Source organism: Phoxinus phoxinus, assembly GCF_949152265.1.
Source record: "Phoxinus phoxinus genome assembly, chromosome: 25".
In the NCBI taxonomy this organism is placed as follows: domain Eukaryota; kingdom Metazoa; phylum Chordata; class Actinopteri; order Cypriniformes; family Leuciscidae; genus Phoxinus; species Phoxinus phoxinus.
Window position 1 is genome coordinate 14,153,046 of NC_136900.1, and position 15,584 is coordinate 14,168,629.

A 15,584-nucleotide genomic window follows, 5' to 3' on the forward strand; every position below is an offset into this window, starting at 1 on the left:
CCATATTATGTGAGCACTTTTTATTTTCTGCATCACATTTAGCTCATCAGATGTTGTGTTCTGCTTCACAGAATCTCTTTCATAAGCAAATATATCCATTTCAATAATAATTATATTCACAGATATGTAGAAGGGGAAATGGCCAGACTAAACACAAGTTTGTCAAGGAGGCACTGTGATTTCACATTAATTCATATTTCAAAATGGTGTCAGATTGCCATGGAAAAGCAAAATAAAATAACAGAATAACAATTGTTCAAGGCTCTTAGAAAATTCAGCCATGTACATTTATAATGTGTTTTCAAAATGATGCTACATAATACATTTTGTACTTCTGAATGTTCATGCAGAGAGTTTGAGTGATATGCACCTTTCACAAAGAAAATGCAATTTTGTAAATCATTCTTTTTCTTAAAATCTAAAACAAACCTCATTCTCAAGTTTTCATCTTCAAGTTTAGTGCAGAGCATAATTTTTAGTGTTCTGTGTTGGTTTGCGGTAATTACAACACCTTTCCAGGATTCATAAGGTTTTTGGGGTCCAGGCTGGCCTTGAGGCCCTGCATGACCTCTATGGCCAACGGACCGACTTCTTCCCTGAGCAGAGCCCGCTTTCCTTGGCCGACCCCATGTTCACCGGTACAAGTGCCATCCATCGCCAGTGCCCTCCTGCATTGAGAAAGACAAAAAGAGAACTAATTAATTTACTGTAATTGTTACTGGCAATAAAATTGACTATTTTAGGCCATGTCTGCATTAATCCAGATACATTTGAAATTGAGAAAACTGAGCTCTTCCAACTGGGAAAATTTGAAAATGCCGTTTACGTGTTGTAGAGTGGTTTGTGAAAATGGAGTTATTTGAAAACCATGATGCATGTTTATGTAACGGACGTACATAAAGGCCAGTAAGAGCTGTGCGCGTAAAGTTACCTTTGCCGTGACCCGTGTGGGAGTGAGGTTTAGGGGGGTGAGTGTAACATAGGCCAGTAAGAGCTGTGTGTAAACCTCACTCCCCTGGCCCCAAGAGGAGCATTAGCGGCTCCCACATCGGTTAGAATCCCGCTTGGAGCAGGTCGAGTAGGACCGGTTACATTTAGTCACGTGACGCATATTGTACCTATTGATATCAGTTTATACCAGCATGTGCCTGCTATGTGCAATTCACTAACACAGTGTTACTAACAATAAATGTACAATCTTCATATAACATTCCGGCAAAGATTCCTCGAAATTGCCGTCCTGTGTCAAAACATGACGGCAATTTTAGACCATACATGGAATGGGATGGAGAGCGTTTTGAAATGAAAAAGCTATTTTTAAATAAAGCTGGATTAATGTAGACGTAGTCTTAAGGTGAAAGTCTTGATCAGTTGTGGAGCTGAACTGTCTGTCCAGTCCAGTTTCGATCCGCAGGTGTTTCCACCTCCACATTCTCCAACTGAATGATGTCGACTGGTCTCGGGGGCTCCCTGGCGCAGCAGAAATCCAACACCTACTCATCTTGTTCATGCAGGTTGTACACACTGTTCGACATGGCATTAATGATGATTGAGCTTAACTTAATGCAGGAATACACAACACGATTTCCCCCCCGATTTGTAGTCTGGAGGAGTCGAGGTTAGTTGCCGAAAGTCAGAGCCAGTCTGAAAACGTTGGCCAATTAAAGTTGACAGATTTGACAAAAAATCAAGTGTATAATGGGCAAATAATTGAATCCCACACTTTTCTTTAAGAGTCAGAATGGTATTGAAGGTATTGGAAAAGTTAACAGATTAATTTAATTAGGCCTGGTCAAGTTCCTTTGAACCTTTCAGGTAGACTGTGGTAAAGCTCTCTAATCCATTTCAACTTCAAGTTTCCACACCCGGTTCAGCCCAGTAATGTTTCTTCTCCTCTCAGAGTTGCTCTTTCAGTGTGTTTTTTGTTCTTTCATTTCACTCCTTTGGCAGGTAATAAGGCTATAGTTTTTGCAAACTTGTGCTTTTACAGTAAAATCATGTCTGTCATTCACAAAAAGGGCAAATCCAACTCAATTTGCTCCTATCAGGACAAACTCTTGCGCATCAGGTCAGCCAGATTTCATTGAACCAAATGAGATTGCAGTGTTTGTCTTCTCTTTGGCTGCTGGTCAGTGCCAATCGCACATTCATTGTACCTGACAGAGACTGCACTTTACCCATAATGACTGAAGGCAGGTAGCCCTTTATTATTTCCAAAGCCAGACACAAGAACCTCTATGTCTGTCATTGTCAATATACACTCTCCAAATGGCAGAAGACATTCTGAGAAATAATCCTGATATTGATTGGAACACAAAACAAAACTGACAATAGGCACAAAAGGTGCTGCCAGTCCCTCTCAGCCGCCTCAGAAGATCAACTCTGCTGAAAGGAACTAAATAGAAGTACCTGGCCAGTCTCTCAGTGAAGGAGTGAACCCTTTGCACCTCGTCTGGGTCATTAGGATCCAGTACCATTAAACAATGGAAATTTCCATCACCTACATGACCTGCAATAGGACCTAGAAGAAGAAGAAACATAACCGTATTATATCAGCAGTTTAAAAAACAGTTCTGAACACTAAATGAGAAAATCAAACTAGGCAAGCTACCAGTAAGATTGTTGCTGATTAGATCTTCCTTCGTCTCCACTATAATCTGAGGTAGTCGTGAGATAGGCACGCAGACGTCTGTAGAATATGCCTGCAAGAAAATGAATACATCTTTGTAAAATGAGTTATGTATTCAAATAGTTTCTCTTATTATAGTGTAAAACTGTCTGTGGTTTGTGAGGTGCTTTCATAACATTGCTCTTTTTGCTAGACTCTAGAGCATTGAGCTCATGACCAGCCCAGCATAGCAACTGGCTAAATTTGTGGTTTGGCTGACCTATGGCAGAATGTTTGGGAAACCTGTTGGAAAAAAGTCATGATTTTAAGCAAATAGATATGTATAGTACTGTACGAACAGACTGACAGGAATAAGAAATAAAAAATATATTATTTATATTATAATTATTTTTAGTAGATTATAATATCATTATTGTGTTCTTTTAGTACATCTTTGCCAATTAGATCTTCTTTTGTCTAGGCACACATAAATCTGTAGAGAATGCCTTTAAAACTGTGTCTCTGGCGCTTTCAAAACAGCGTTTGTTTGAGCATTCCAGTTTGTTTGAGCATTCCAACTCCAGCACAGCAACAGTGTGCTCAACCAATGGTGTGAGTTTGGGGCAGGGCTATCTGTTTGGTTGACCAATGGCAGTGTATGGGAAACCTTTTTGAAAACAGTCATTATTTTTGCAATGCATTATGGACAATCGCACAAAAAATCAATCTTGAGGAAGGACACACAAAAGGACAAAGCAATATTGATCTGATCTACATTTATGCTAAAGGTATTTAGCTTCTGGAACTCATTACTATAGTTTTAAGTTTTAATATAATATACTAAAATGTTATGTCTACTATGATTAATTATATAATATATTATATTATAATATAATATTAGTACACATGCTTCCAATCCTAAAATAAGCAAATATTATGCAGGAATGTGTCTCAATCTTTTTAGAAGTAGGGCTGTAAACGATTAATCGCGATTAATCTAATCCAAAATAAAAGTTTGTATTTACATAATATATGTGTGTGTATTGTGTATAATTATTTTGTATATATAAATACACACACATGTATGTATATATTTGAGAAATATTTGCATTTATATACTGCATATATTTTTATATGATTTATATTATATATAAATAGAACTATTTTATATATAAATAACACATTTTTCTTAAATATATACATGCATGTGTGTGTATTTATATATTCAAAATTATTATACACAATACACACACATATTATGTAAACGCAAACTTTTATTTTAGATTCGATTAATCGTTTACAGCCCTATTTAGAAGTATAATAAGGATTCAAGCTTCAAGATGATAACAAGTCTATATGTCAGTCTCAAGTATAAAGTATGTATTCTAAGTTAAAAGGAAATAAACTGCACTTGTCTGAGTCAGAATCAAGTCATGCAGTAAATGTTCCCACCTTACATCCAGGCCTCAGGGCCAGGGCAGCGTACCATGCATCATGACGGGCTTTCCACAGCCGGCTGCGGGTCTCCTCATCTTCCGCCCAGGCAAAGTCCGACCCTCCGTTATCACGCGTGATCTCCTCTAAACACAGAACATAATGCAGTTAACACATTCTTTCACATATATTATCTGGTTATGAAAAAATATGTTCGATATAGTATGAATGAAATCCGAACGTTCAACATTCGTCGCGTTGTTATTGTCATATGACCAACCGTGTCAGTTGTGTTGCTTCACTGCCATTAGCAACTCTTCTCCAGTGGCCTTGTGGTATAGTAAACTATCCATTGGATGCACACTTCAGAATCTCATTAGAAGTAGTGTGTCATGTGAGCCGAGTAGTATGTCCGAATTGCATCCGAAATCGCAATCTATAGTAGGTACTATATTTGGTTTGAAAACTTTGTGACTATTAAAAAAAGTATGAATTTGTGTAGTATGAATGGAATTTGGACGTACTACTTCCTCCATGTTGTCATAATCATGTGACCTATGGCATCAGTTGCGTCGCTACACTTACATTCACTAATCCTTTCCCGTGGCCTCATGGGATAGTAAAGTGACCATCATATGCGCACTTCAGTATCTCTCCAGAAGTAATACATTATACAGGTACTTTTCACTTACTGTTTTATGAAAACTATGAATTCGGACATACTACTCAGCTCACATACTGTTTTTCGCCTACTATAGTATGGAAGTAGGCATATTCCCGAGCCATAGGCAAGGCTACTATCACTACCAAGTGTACTATAACCAAAGTTCACCTAGTGCACACTAAAAACCCTCTTAATGGCATTGTTTTGCATTTGTAAAATATATTTTGTACACATTTATTTTTTGGTTTTATCCACAAATACCTGTGATGGACACTTGCTCTTCCATGCTCTTGGAGCTCCCATGGAACTCCAGGAAGAGAGTGGGCGTTACGGCGTAGGACAGGTTGTTGAAGAGATTACAGGCGTTTATCATCACGTCATCCAAGAACTCTGCGAACGAAACATATCAGCACCAATTAAGTTGTGTGAGGCCTTTGTGGATAGAAAGTCCAGGGTTAAAAAAAAAATGTTGATGCCTCACTGCAGCCTCGATTTAAAAATCTAAGAGACCGGTCATGCCTGATTACTCATAAATTGGATGGAGCCACTGGTGGAATATTTTCCCTGAGTGGACTGCAAAAGAAGAAACACTTTGTGGTTCTGAGAACCAAGCAATTCATTAAACCCTTGACTGCGCTCGGTGTTGACTATGTATAAGGACGGTGTTTCTTTCTGAATTAATGTTTATGTTATTGCAAGAGCCTTTAATGAATAGATAAAAATGAAATGAATAGAGTTCTGGACTAAATCACACAGCTAGGCATGCATGTAGTTTCGAGTGCCACAGTCTGTGATTTTACAAGAATACAACACAAGAGACCGACTGTTCTTTTGTTACGTTATTGCCAATTGCGGCAACACACCAAGCTCATTGCGACCATGTGCTTTAACCTTCACTCACCTATGCGGGCAATGGGCACTCCAACTTGCAGAATCTGAACGGTGCTGTCCACCGCTGATTGGACGGATGGAAAGGAGCAGACAGCTGACACCATACTTTCAGGAATACCATACAATCGAAGTGTGGCTTTGGTAATGATACCCAAAGTTCCCTCCGAGCCCACAAAAAGGTTTGTCAAGTTGTAACCAGCAGCTGTCTTTCTGAAAGGGCATTGCATTGTTAAAGTCCATCAAGTGTAGACAACAATAAGTTTAGTTCAACTCGAAAGTTTGCAGTCATACCTTGCACGACGCCCCCTGCCTGCTGTGTGGAGGACTGCTCCATCTGCTAGAACCACCTCCAGGTTCAGGACGTTCTCGCGCATTGTGCCATAACGGACGGCGTTTGTGCCTGATGCGCTAGTTGCAGCCATGCCGCAGAGAGATGCGTCGGCACCTGGATCTGTGGAAATAGATTCCTTAACCATTAATCATTTCCAAACATAAAACACAAAAATAAAACCAAGTTTCAATTAAGGCCTGTTCGCACCAAGGACGATAAATATAACAATAACTACACAGTAATCATCCCAATTCCATGAGAAAAGGGAAGTCCACATTACAACTATAACAATAACGATATAGGAATATCAGGAATGATATCGGGGGTTCCCTTTCGTAGGGAACTCGCACTGCGTCGTTGAAAACGACTCTTTGGGGACGCTCCCTTAGCGTGCGTATCTGAAGTATGAATGAAACTAATCCAATCCTGATTGGTGTTGTGTCGTGACGTAACATGTGACGGCATAACCGGATGTATAAAGTCACGCCGGCACACACACACATTAGCTTTCGCTCTTCAGCAAGCGTTCTTTGTGAAAACTGTCTGTCTTATTTGGTGTTGTTTGTCTGTTACAAAAATCCCTGTCATGGCGAGTGAACAATATACAAAGTGTGTGCACCCCTGCCCTCGTTTTCTCACGGGTGGGGACACGCATTTAATGTGTGTGTATTGTTTGGGAGCGCAGCATGCACAGGCAGCTCTCGAGGGAGCTGCCTGTGAACACTGTGAAGCACTTCCCATTAGAGTGCTGCGCTCCCGCTTGGCCATTTTCAATGATGATGGCCAGGCTCGCGATCCCCGCGGTTCGGGTCCCGCGTCCGTTGAGGCGGCGCGGCGGCTTAGATCGTGGGGATCGCAAAAGGATCTTTCAGAGGGGAACGAGACTGCTGCGGCACTTTCTCGTTCTTCATCTGAAGGTTCTGTAGCGCTCGCTCACGGTGCAGAAGCCCGCGCCGCGGCTTCTTCTGCCCGCGACGATCGCCCGATGCTCGAGCTGTCTGCTTCCGAGGAAGTAGATGTGCTCAGCATCGGCAGCGAGGAACGTGAGTCATACTCGCCGGCTCACGTCCCCGCTTATGAGGAGTTGGTGGAGGTTGTGACACGTGCTGTGGCCAGACTAAACATCAGCTGGCCACAAAATAAGCAGGATGATATTTGTCAAAGCAAGCTAGACGAGAGATTCCTGCAGCACCGCTCACAACCTCAGCGCCGGGGTTTGCCATTTTTCCCAGATCTGCATAAAGAGATTTCCAGATCCTGGGAAAAACCCCACTCTTTCCGTATTTCATCACCAAATTCATATTATTATAGTAATGTGGTGGGTGCGAGAGAGATGGGATATGGCAAGATGCCGCCGATGGAGGAAGCCTTAGCGAGCTATCTTTCTCCTGAAGCGGCATCTTCGCTTAAAACCCCGGCGCTGCCCAGCAAACCGTGCAGGGACACCTCTGCACTGGTTGGCCGGGCTTATATGGCGGCTGGTCAGGCTGGTACGTCTCTGCACTCAATTGCGATTTTGCAGGCGTACCAGGCTGACCTCCTTAAAGACCTGGATGAGGGCGAGGGACCGTCACCTTCGGATATTGCGGAATTGAGAAGAGCCACAGATTTATCTCTCCGGGCCACTAAAGAGACGGCACGTGCTATTGGCCGCTCTATGGCGGCTATGGTGGCTACGGAGAGACATCTGTGGCTAAATCTTTCAGGCATTAAGGAGAAGGATAAAGCTTTTCTGCTGGACGCACCGCTATCGCCTTCTGGCCTGTTCGGCGACGCAGTCACTACTGTCGTCGACAGGTTTCAGGAGGCGAAAAAACAGTCAGCGGCGTTTCAGCAGTATCTCCCTCGCCGCTCGAAATCTGGGTCTAGGAGGGCTGGCTCAGGTGGCCAGCCCCAGCCGTCAACTAGCTCCCACCGCCAGGATCAGAGAGAGAGCGTTTCTTCTAGAGCCCCTCCTCCGGGAGCTTGGCAACAGAGGAAACGCTCTCAATCGAAGTCCTCTAACCAGAAGGGCGACCTGAGGGCCGTCCTTCAGGCGAAGAGGGCTTCGGGAAAGAGGTCCTAACCGGAATGGTAGGACCTCGGAGGGCTGCCCCCCCCGCTGTGGCGCAATCGAGGTTGTTCTCACAGCGGGGCCCTCTGGAAAAAGATGTTCTCCCGCCGTCCTGGACGCTTCGGGCCGCATCGATTTCCAGCGAACGCACACCGCGGCGTTCGCCCCAAAAGCTTGCAAAAGAGCATCGACTATGGTCACAAAATCCTTCTCGACTTCTTCCTGCCGGTCGTCCGTTTCAGGAGGTCGAGAACAGTGCTCGAAAAACACCCGAGGCCAGTCTCGAGAGGCTGGTTCCCTTAGTAGATTTTGTAGAAGAATGGCAACGCCTTCCGAATATATCTATGTGGGTCCTGAATATAATAAAAAATGGGTACAGACTGCAGTTCGGTCACCGACCCCCCAAGTTCGCTGGGGTGGTACTGACTGCAGTGGTTCCAGAACAGGCTCGGGTTATGGAACAAGAGGTACAGACTCTACTGGTGAAAGGGGCCATAGAAAGTGTTCCCCTACCAGACAAGGAGTCAGGGTTTTACAGCCGGTACTTTATAGTTCCCAAGAAGGATGGCGGGCTGAGGCCGATTTTAGATCTGAGGCAGTTGAATCGCTCTCTGAGGAGATTCAGGTTCAAGATGCTCACTATTCCCATCATCGTGAATCAAATCAGATCCGAGGATTGGTTTGTCACGATAGATCTAAAAGACGCCTATTTTCACGTCTCCATCCTTCCATGTCACAGGAGGTTCCTGAGGTTCGCTTTCGGGGGCGAAGCGTACCAATATCGGGTTCTTCCATTCGGCCTAGCACTCTCTCCCCGCACGTTCACCAAGTGTATGGATGCAGCTCTGGCTCCACTGAGGCTTCAGGGCATTCGTATACTGAATTACATCGACGACTGGCTCATATTGGCCCAGTCTCGGGAAATGGCAGTTCGGCATCGAGATGTCGTCCTTGGCCACATTCAGAACCTGGGGTTAAGGCTCAACATGAAGAAAAGCGTGTTGGAACCAGCTCAGAAAACGATGTTTCTGGGCGTGGTATGGGATTCGGTTACGATGCGGGCACATATGTCTCCCGCGCGTGTCGAATCAATCCTGGCCATGGTGTCTGGGATAAAGCTAGGCCAGGCCATCACTGTAAAGCGATTTCAAAGACTGCTGGGCCTCATGGCAGCGGCATCCAACATAATTCCTTTGGGCCTTCTACACATGAGGCCCCTTCAGTGGTGGCTGAAAACCAAAGGGTTTTCCCCGAAGGGGAATCCGTTCCGTATAATCAGGGTTACGCGCAGATGCCTTCGTTCCCTATCAATATGGAAGAAACCTTGGTTCCTGTCCCAAGGGCCAGTGTTAGGAGCGTCATGTCGCCGGAAATCCGTTTCGACAGACGCTTCCCTCACTGGCTGGGGCGCGGTCATGGACGGCCGCTTTGCCAGGGGTCTGTGGCAGGACCATCATCTTTCTTGGCATATAAATTGCCTAGAAATGTTGGCTGTGTTCAGGGCTCTGAGGAGCTTCCTCCCAGACATCAAGGGTTACCACGTCCTGATACGTTCAGACAATACATCAGTGGTAGCTTATCTGAACCGACAAGGGGGACTCAGATCGCGCCCTCTATCCAGACTGGCGCATCAGATTATTCTATGGTCCCAGGGGAAAATATTATCTATCAGAGCAATATATATCCCAGGGGTTCAGAATCAGGGAGCAGACATCCTGTCGAGGCAGGGGCTGAGGCCCGGGGAATGGAGACTTCACCCAGAGGTGGTGAAGTTGATATGGCAGAGGTTTGGACCAATGGAAGTGGATCTGTTTGCGTCTCGAGAGACGTCCCACTGTCCACTTTGGTTCTCCCTCACTCATCCAGCCCCACTGGGGTTGGATGCCATGGTACAGGCCTGGCCGAGGCTTCGCCTGTACGCTTTTCCCCCGATCGCTCTGCTCCCGGGAGTCCTGGAGAGGGTCCGTCAGGAGGGCGTCAGTCTTCTTCTGGTAGCCCCGTTGTGGCCGGCCCGAGTATGGTTTTCAGACATAATTTCACTCCTGATAGCTCCGCCATGGCAGATTCCTCTGAGGAGGGATCTGTTGTCTCAGGCGGAGGGAACAATATTCCACCCTCGGCCGGAGCTGTGGAAATTGTGGGTCTGGCCCCTGAGGGGGCTCAGTACCTAGATGCTGGTCTATCAGCTGGGGTGGTTGAAACCATACTTAGCTCTAGGGCTCCGTCTACTAGGAGATTATATGGCCTCAAGTGGAATGTCTTTTCCACTTGGTGTAGAGAACATGAGTTAGATCCAGTTAACTGCCCAGTGGCTTCAGTTCTGGAGTTTCTCCAAGATCGTTTCTCCGCGGGTCTCTCCCCGTCCACACTGAAGGTGTACGTGGCTGCCATTGCGGCTTTCCATGCACCACTTAGTGATGGGCCTCTGGGGAGGCACCAACTGGTCATACGTTTTCTCCGTGGTACATGGAGGATGAGACCGACAATCAGGTCCAGGGTTCCATCCTGGGACCTGGCAGTGGTTCTCGAAGGGCTATCCCTGGCTCCCTTCGAACCCCTTCAGTCGGCTTCGCCCAAGGACCTTACATTCAAGATGGCCTTTCTTTTAGCTATTACTTCTCTTAAGAGGGTGGGAGATCTTCAAGCCCTGGCAGTAACGCCAGCCTGCTTGGAGTTTGCCCCAGGCGGAGTTAAGGCCATCTTGCACCCGAGACCTGGCTACGTGCCTAAAGTGCCTTCTAACGTAGCACGGTCCACGGTCCTGCAAGCCTTTCATCCTCCACCTCATGTGTCGGCAGAAGAGGAGAGGCTTCACTTGCTCTGCCCGGTTAGAGCCTTGAGTGTTTACCTTGAGAGGTCCTCTTCTTGGAGGAGGTCGGACCAACTGTTAGTGTGTTTTGGGTCACCTAAAAAGGGGCTCCCGGCATCCAAACAAACTGTGAGCAATTGGATTGTTCAGGCTATTACTTCGGCCTACAAGGTGCGCAATTTGCCTTCACCTTTGGCCGTAAGGGCTCATTCTACTAGAGGCATTGCGTCCTCTAGGGCCCTCCTCTCGGGAGTGCCCCTCCAGGAGATCTGTGAGGCAGCCGGTTGGGCTACCCCGCACACTTTTATCAGATTTTATAGTCTGCACCTCCCTAGTACGCCTGGCGCACATGTGCTCTCGTCCTAGCTAAGTGCCTGAGATCAGTTTCACTCTAGGGCAGGCCTTTTTTCGGTGCGTGGCCTAGTGGGTATTCGTTCCCCAAAGAGTCGTTTTCAACGACGCAGTGCGAGTTCCCTACGAAAGGGAACGTCTCGGGTTACGACTGTAACCCTTGTTCCCTGAGGAGGGAACGAGACACTGCGTCGTTTTGCCACGCCCTTTAAACGCCTGTGAGCGGCTTGCTTCATCGCGAGGCTAATGTGTGTGTGTGCCGGCGTGACTTTATACATCCGGTTATGCCGTCACATGTTACGTCACGACACAACACCAATCAGGATTGGATTAGTTTCATTCATACTTCAGATACGCACGCTAAGGGAGCGTCCCCAAAGAGTCGTTTTCAACGACGCAGTGTCTCGTTCCCTCCTCAGGGAACAAGGGTTACAGTCGTAACCCGAGACGTTTTTTCAGCTGATGAAGGTTGGCAGCCAATCAGAATCCATCCTGCTTTAAAAAGCTTGAGCTTCTAATGCGGCAGGCAACAAAACTGCAGCGCTCGCTTATAATAAACAGAACAATATTGTGTGTTGGTGTGGATGTGTAACCCCTCAGGTCCTACTCGCCCCGCTCTGTGCAGGCCTCTGTAAGACTGGAGAAACTGGAAGACCTTTCACTTTTACCCCCATCTCTTCTCTCTCTCATGCTGAGATCACCTGAAATTCACCCATAAATCTGGTTTAATGTGAACAATTATCATACAAGGCAAGGCAAGTTTATTTATATAGCACATTTCATAATGGTAATTCAAAGTGCTTTACATTCTAAAAACAGTTTAGAATAAAAAATCATGTAAAATACAGTACAAACAGTCGGACAAACAGTATACAACACTATACATGTTTGGTATCATTTGAAATGTCTTAGTGCGACTGGTACAAAGGTAATAAAGTTTTTAAATGTTTAGAGATATCTTGTTTACAGAGGAGAGTGGGTCTTCCATGCAAATGACACAAGAGGAGGTGCCCTCTGGAGACCGTGATTAATGCAAATTCCCACTGTTAGCACATTCTTCCATTTGAAAGAGGTTTCTTGGTCTGAGTATTTAAAGAAATGTTTCAAGAGGCTCAGGGCGATTTGTAACCAGATCAGCCCGTAATTCTGAATGTCAGGTATGCATCTTTTACTCTTTCCTTCAGAGCATTTGATGTTATGCATTGATTATCTTTTAATTGATTCTGAAATTGGCATGATACATTTACCTGACTAAATTGTTACATTTGATTTTATTCTGACTTACTCTGAAATAATTGATTCTAGTAGATTATGTTAAGTCCACAACACCACAATTCTACCCTCAGGTTAGTAACGGACTAAAATACAGCTTAGGTGGAGCAGAGGAGCACACCGTCTGAAGTTTTAGAGATCCGACTAACACATTAGTCATGTATACTTAGACTGTAGACGCTAAAAATGGGTTTTCCGTTTAGAACAACAGTGTCGTGCGGTTAGACCAATCTAAATAGGGGTGAGCCTCAACTTCTGATTATTGTATAGTATTATTCTAAATATATGTCCGTGTAATATAGGCTATAAGTGTAATATAGTCTTACATTAATTATGTGTGTTTAGAACTATGGGGACTAAATAATATATTCTAAAATGAGCAAGTAGAGTACGGCCGCCTAGACTATTAGTCAATAGCCTTTGTCTAATGGCCGACACTGACAAGCTTGTGGTTATGAGATCGTATCGGTGAGAGAATCAAAGTGTTATAGGAATCCGGATGAACAAGTATAATTTCAATAAAGAGTTTAATAGATTAATCAAACATTCACCTCAATTGAATGATCTTCAAACATCATTTAAAACCATTTGAATTTTTGGAGTCAGATGAAATAAAGAGATAATTAAATTACTTTGCCACACTGAAAAGACAGTAACACGCAGAAACCTTCACACGCTTATCGGAAACTGTTGTTGGACTGTTTGGGCAGGCTTTACACCTCGAACCCGGGTGTCTAGCGTGGTAAGTGGGCGCTCTAACAAGGAGGCTAAAGACCGCAGTCTCTAAAGCGTCTCCTGAGATCAGGGGAGTGAGGTTTACTCACACAACTCTTACTAGCTGGCCTCCGTTACAGATGCAATTATAGACATTGCTATAGTTATCGTTCTTGGTGTAAACAGGCCTTTAGGCTTAAATTAATCTGTGTATTTAGACATACAATTGATTTTATTTATGTGATCTACTTTGTACTTATAATACAGAAGAATTTGACAGACCAACAGGAAACCAGAGGCCAGTGTCACGCAGGTATGAATTGAGGCCTTTGCGCGTCACACCCGGCTCCACCGTCACGTCAAAATCCTCTTGGTGAAGATCAAGGACCTGGTCCATCTTTCTCAGACTGAAACACACTCCACCCTAACAAACACACACACTTTTTTTATAAACATTAACAGATGTGTACTTAAGAAAATTTATCAAAATAGCTTTAAAAAAAAAATAAGGACAAAATTAAATACTTTTCCCTTTTTGAAGGTTACAATTGAAGTCTAAAACTTGCCCTGTCACAGTCAAACTCTTCTTCTGTCTCTTCTCTACAGGACCAACCTGCAGAGCACCAACACCTCCCTCTAGGCCTGTCCCTGTACCAAATGGGATGATGGGTAGTTGGTGGTGGTGACAAATTTGGGCAAGAGCACTGACTTCATCTACAGACCGAGGAAACACCACCACATCTGGTGGTAGACATCTGACATGGCAAGAAAAAAAAACAGGAATATGTAAATACCAAGTAATATGAAAATCAACGTTAAATGTTATAGAATTTGTCTACTAAATTTTGATGTTTATTTCATTTTGCAATGAAACTTACGAAGCATCCAATCTTCCATATCGAGACACACATCCATGATTTGATACTCTGTTATTATCAATGTTGTAAACAGTTGTGCTGATTAATATTTTTTTGGAACCTGCGATACCTTTTTCAGGATTCATTGATGAATAAAAAGTTAAAAAGAACAGCATCTATTCAAAATAGAAAATATTTTCTAACAATATAAATCCCTTTTTAGCAACACATTTTTGCTGAATAAAAGTATTAATTCCTTTTCTTTTTATTAACGGTAGTGTATGTTCTTACAAAAGATGTATATTTTACAATAAATACTGTTATTGTTTTTTTGTTTTGTTTTTTACCTTTTATTCATCAAAGATTCCTGAAAAAAGTATCACAGGTTATAAATATATATATATGAAGTAGCTGTTTCCAACATTGATAATAAATCATTATATTAGAATGATTTCTCAAGGATCATGTGAGTAATGGCAAATGAAAATTCAGCTTTGCATCACAGAAATAAATTTAATTTGAAAAGTAGCCTATATTAAAATAGAAAACCATTATTTTAAATTGTAATAATATTTCACAATATTACAGTTTTTTCTGTATTTTTGATCAAATAAATGCAGGCTTGAGGAGCATAAGAGACTTCTTTAAAAAACATTAAAATATAGTAATGTTATATATACTGAGGATTGATTGATCATGCCTGTGGATCCACGCTGTAGATGATTATTTATGTCTGGGGTGAAGGAGAAGAAGAAGGGGAAAATAAAGTTACATGCTGAACGGACCCGACTGTTTAGTGAATATGTCGCTTGAACTACTTTAAATCATTAACTCGGACGCTACAGTTGGTTTATTTGTACTTGAGGGTGGACAAAATGCTGCACAGTTTGCATAACATTTAATTGCAGGTGGCACTCACTCAGGTATGGCAGTGAAATCTTACCTGTGCACGGACTCGTCCCTGCCGTGCTGTTCTCTGACAGCTGACCCCACAGACACGCCTTCATCCCCGCTAACCGAGCGAAACGATGTGATGGCACGCTCGACGGCCCCAGTCTAATATTAAGAGCAAGAAAGAAATGCACTGACTGTTTACCTGAATTACTCTGTGGTTACAGGTAAGTTAATAATTATTATCATTATACATTTTATTGTAGCTATAATGTTTACATTTATTTTTTAATTCGTTATTTATAACTTGTGGGGAAAATATTTTTATACTTCGAGATTTATTATCTGCGTAAACAGACTGTAGCCCTTCGTTATTATATTTATTATAATTATGTAACAGTGAACAGGAATGGTGCCAGCGCTTACTTTAGCAGAATATCTCCTGCACCTCCCGTAAGTAAACAGCAGCCGTGGAGAAATTAAGCGTAGGGCTTGTCTGAACGAGTTCATTTCCACTTCTTACAAAATCCGTGCTGATTCTGAAATAACCAGGCTTTTATGCATAACGTCAGTTAAGAGTGTATGTAAATATTCTTCCGGATCAGCGTAACTGCGTCACGCCTCCTCTGAACCTCAAGCCCCGCCCTGGAGATTGGGCTTTGAATAATATAACGCGACCTTCACCCAGTATATTTATCTGATTTGCAGA

At 43.5% G+C, this 15,584-nt stretch overlaps 2 protein-coding genes across 3 annotated transcripts in view; one reads left to right on the forward strand and one right to left on the reverse strand.

Annotated features, from left to right (window-relative positions):
* ldhd (lactate dehydrogenase D) lies at nt 1-15,494 on the reverse strand. Of its 2 annotated transcripts, none has more exons than XM_079603673.1 (11): nt 15,302-15,494; nt 14,928-15,040; nt 13,741-13,882; nt 13,410-13,551; nt 5,889-6,048; nt 5,608-5,807; nt 4,968-5,096; nt 4,061-4,188; nt 2,612-2,702; nt 2,410-2,521; nt 1-668 (listed from the first exon to the last, which is right to left on the reverse strand). In XM_079603673.1, exons 1-11 carry the CDS (start codon nt 15,383-15,385, stop codon nt 503-505), a joined length of 1,467 nt encoding a protein of 488 aa, XP_079459799.1. In that variant the 5' UTR covers nt 15,386-15,494; the 3' UTR covers nt 1-502. The 2 variants fall into 2 exon arrangements, 1 of the variants encoding a protein (XP_079459799.1); XR_013796506.1 differs by having other exon boundaries at nt 2-668; nt 4,066-4,188.
* The window catches only part of snrkb (SNF related kinase b), a 26,232-nt gene continuing 25,583 nt past the window's right edge, over nt 14,936-15,584 (forward strand). Inside the window, exon 1 of the mRNA XM_079603667.1 lies at nt 14,936-15,102. The gene's annotated coding sequence lies outside the window, so the exon portion shown is untranslated. The remainder of the gene's footprint in view (nt 15,103-15,584) is intronic.

Coding starts and splice junctions, on each gene's coding strand:
- ldhd (XM_079603673.1), bottom strand. CDS start 15,385: ATGAACTCGTTCAGACAAGCCCTACGCTTAATTTCTCCACGGCTGCTG. Junction 5,097..5,607: donor AGTGCCCATTGCCCGCATAG/GTGAGTGAAGGT, acceptor TTTCGTTCGCAG/AGTTCTTGGATGACGTGATG. Junction 669..2,409: donor TTCACTGAGAGACTGGCCAG/GTACTTCTATTT, acceptor TTCTCAATGCAG/GAGGGCACTGGCGATGGATG.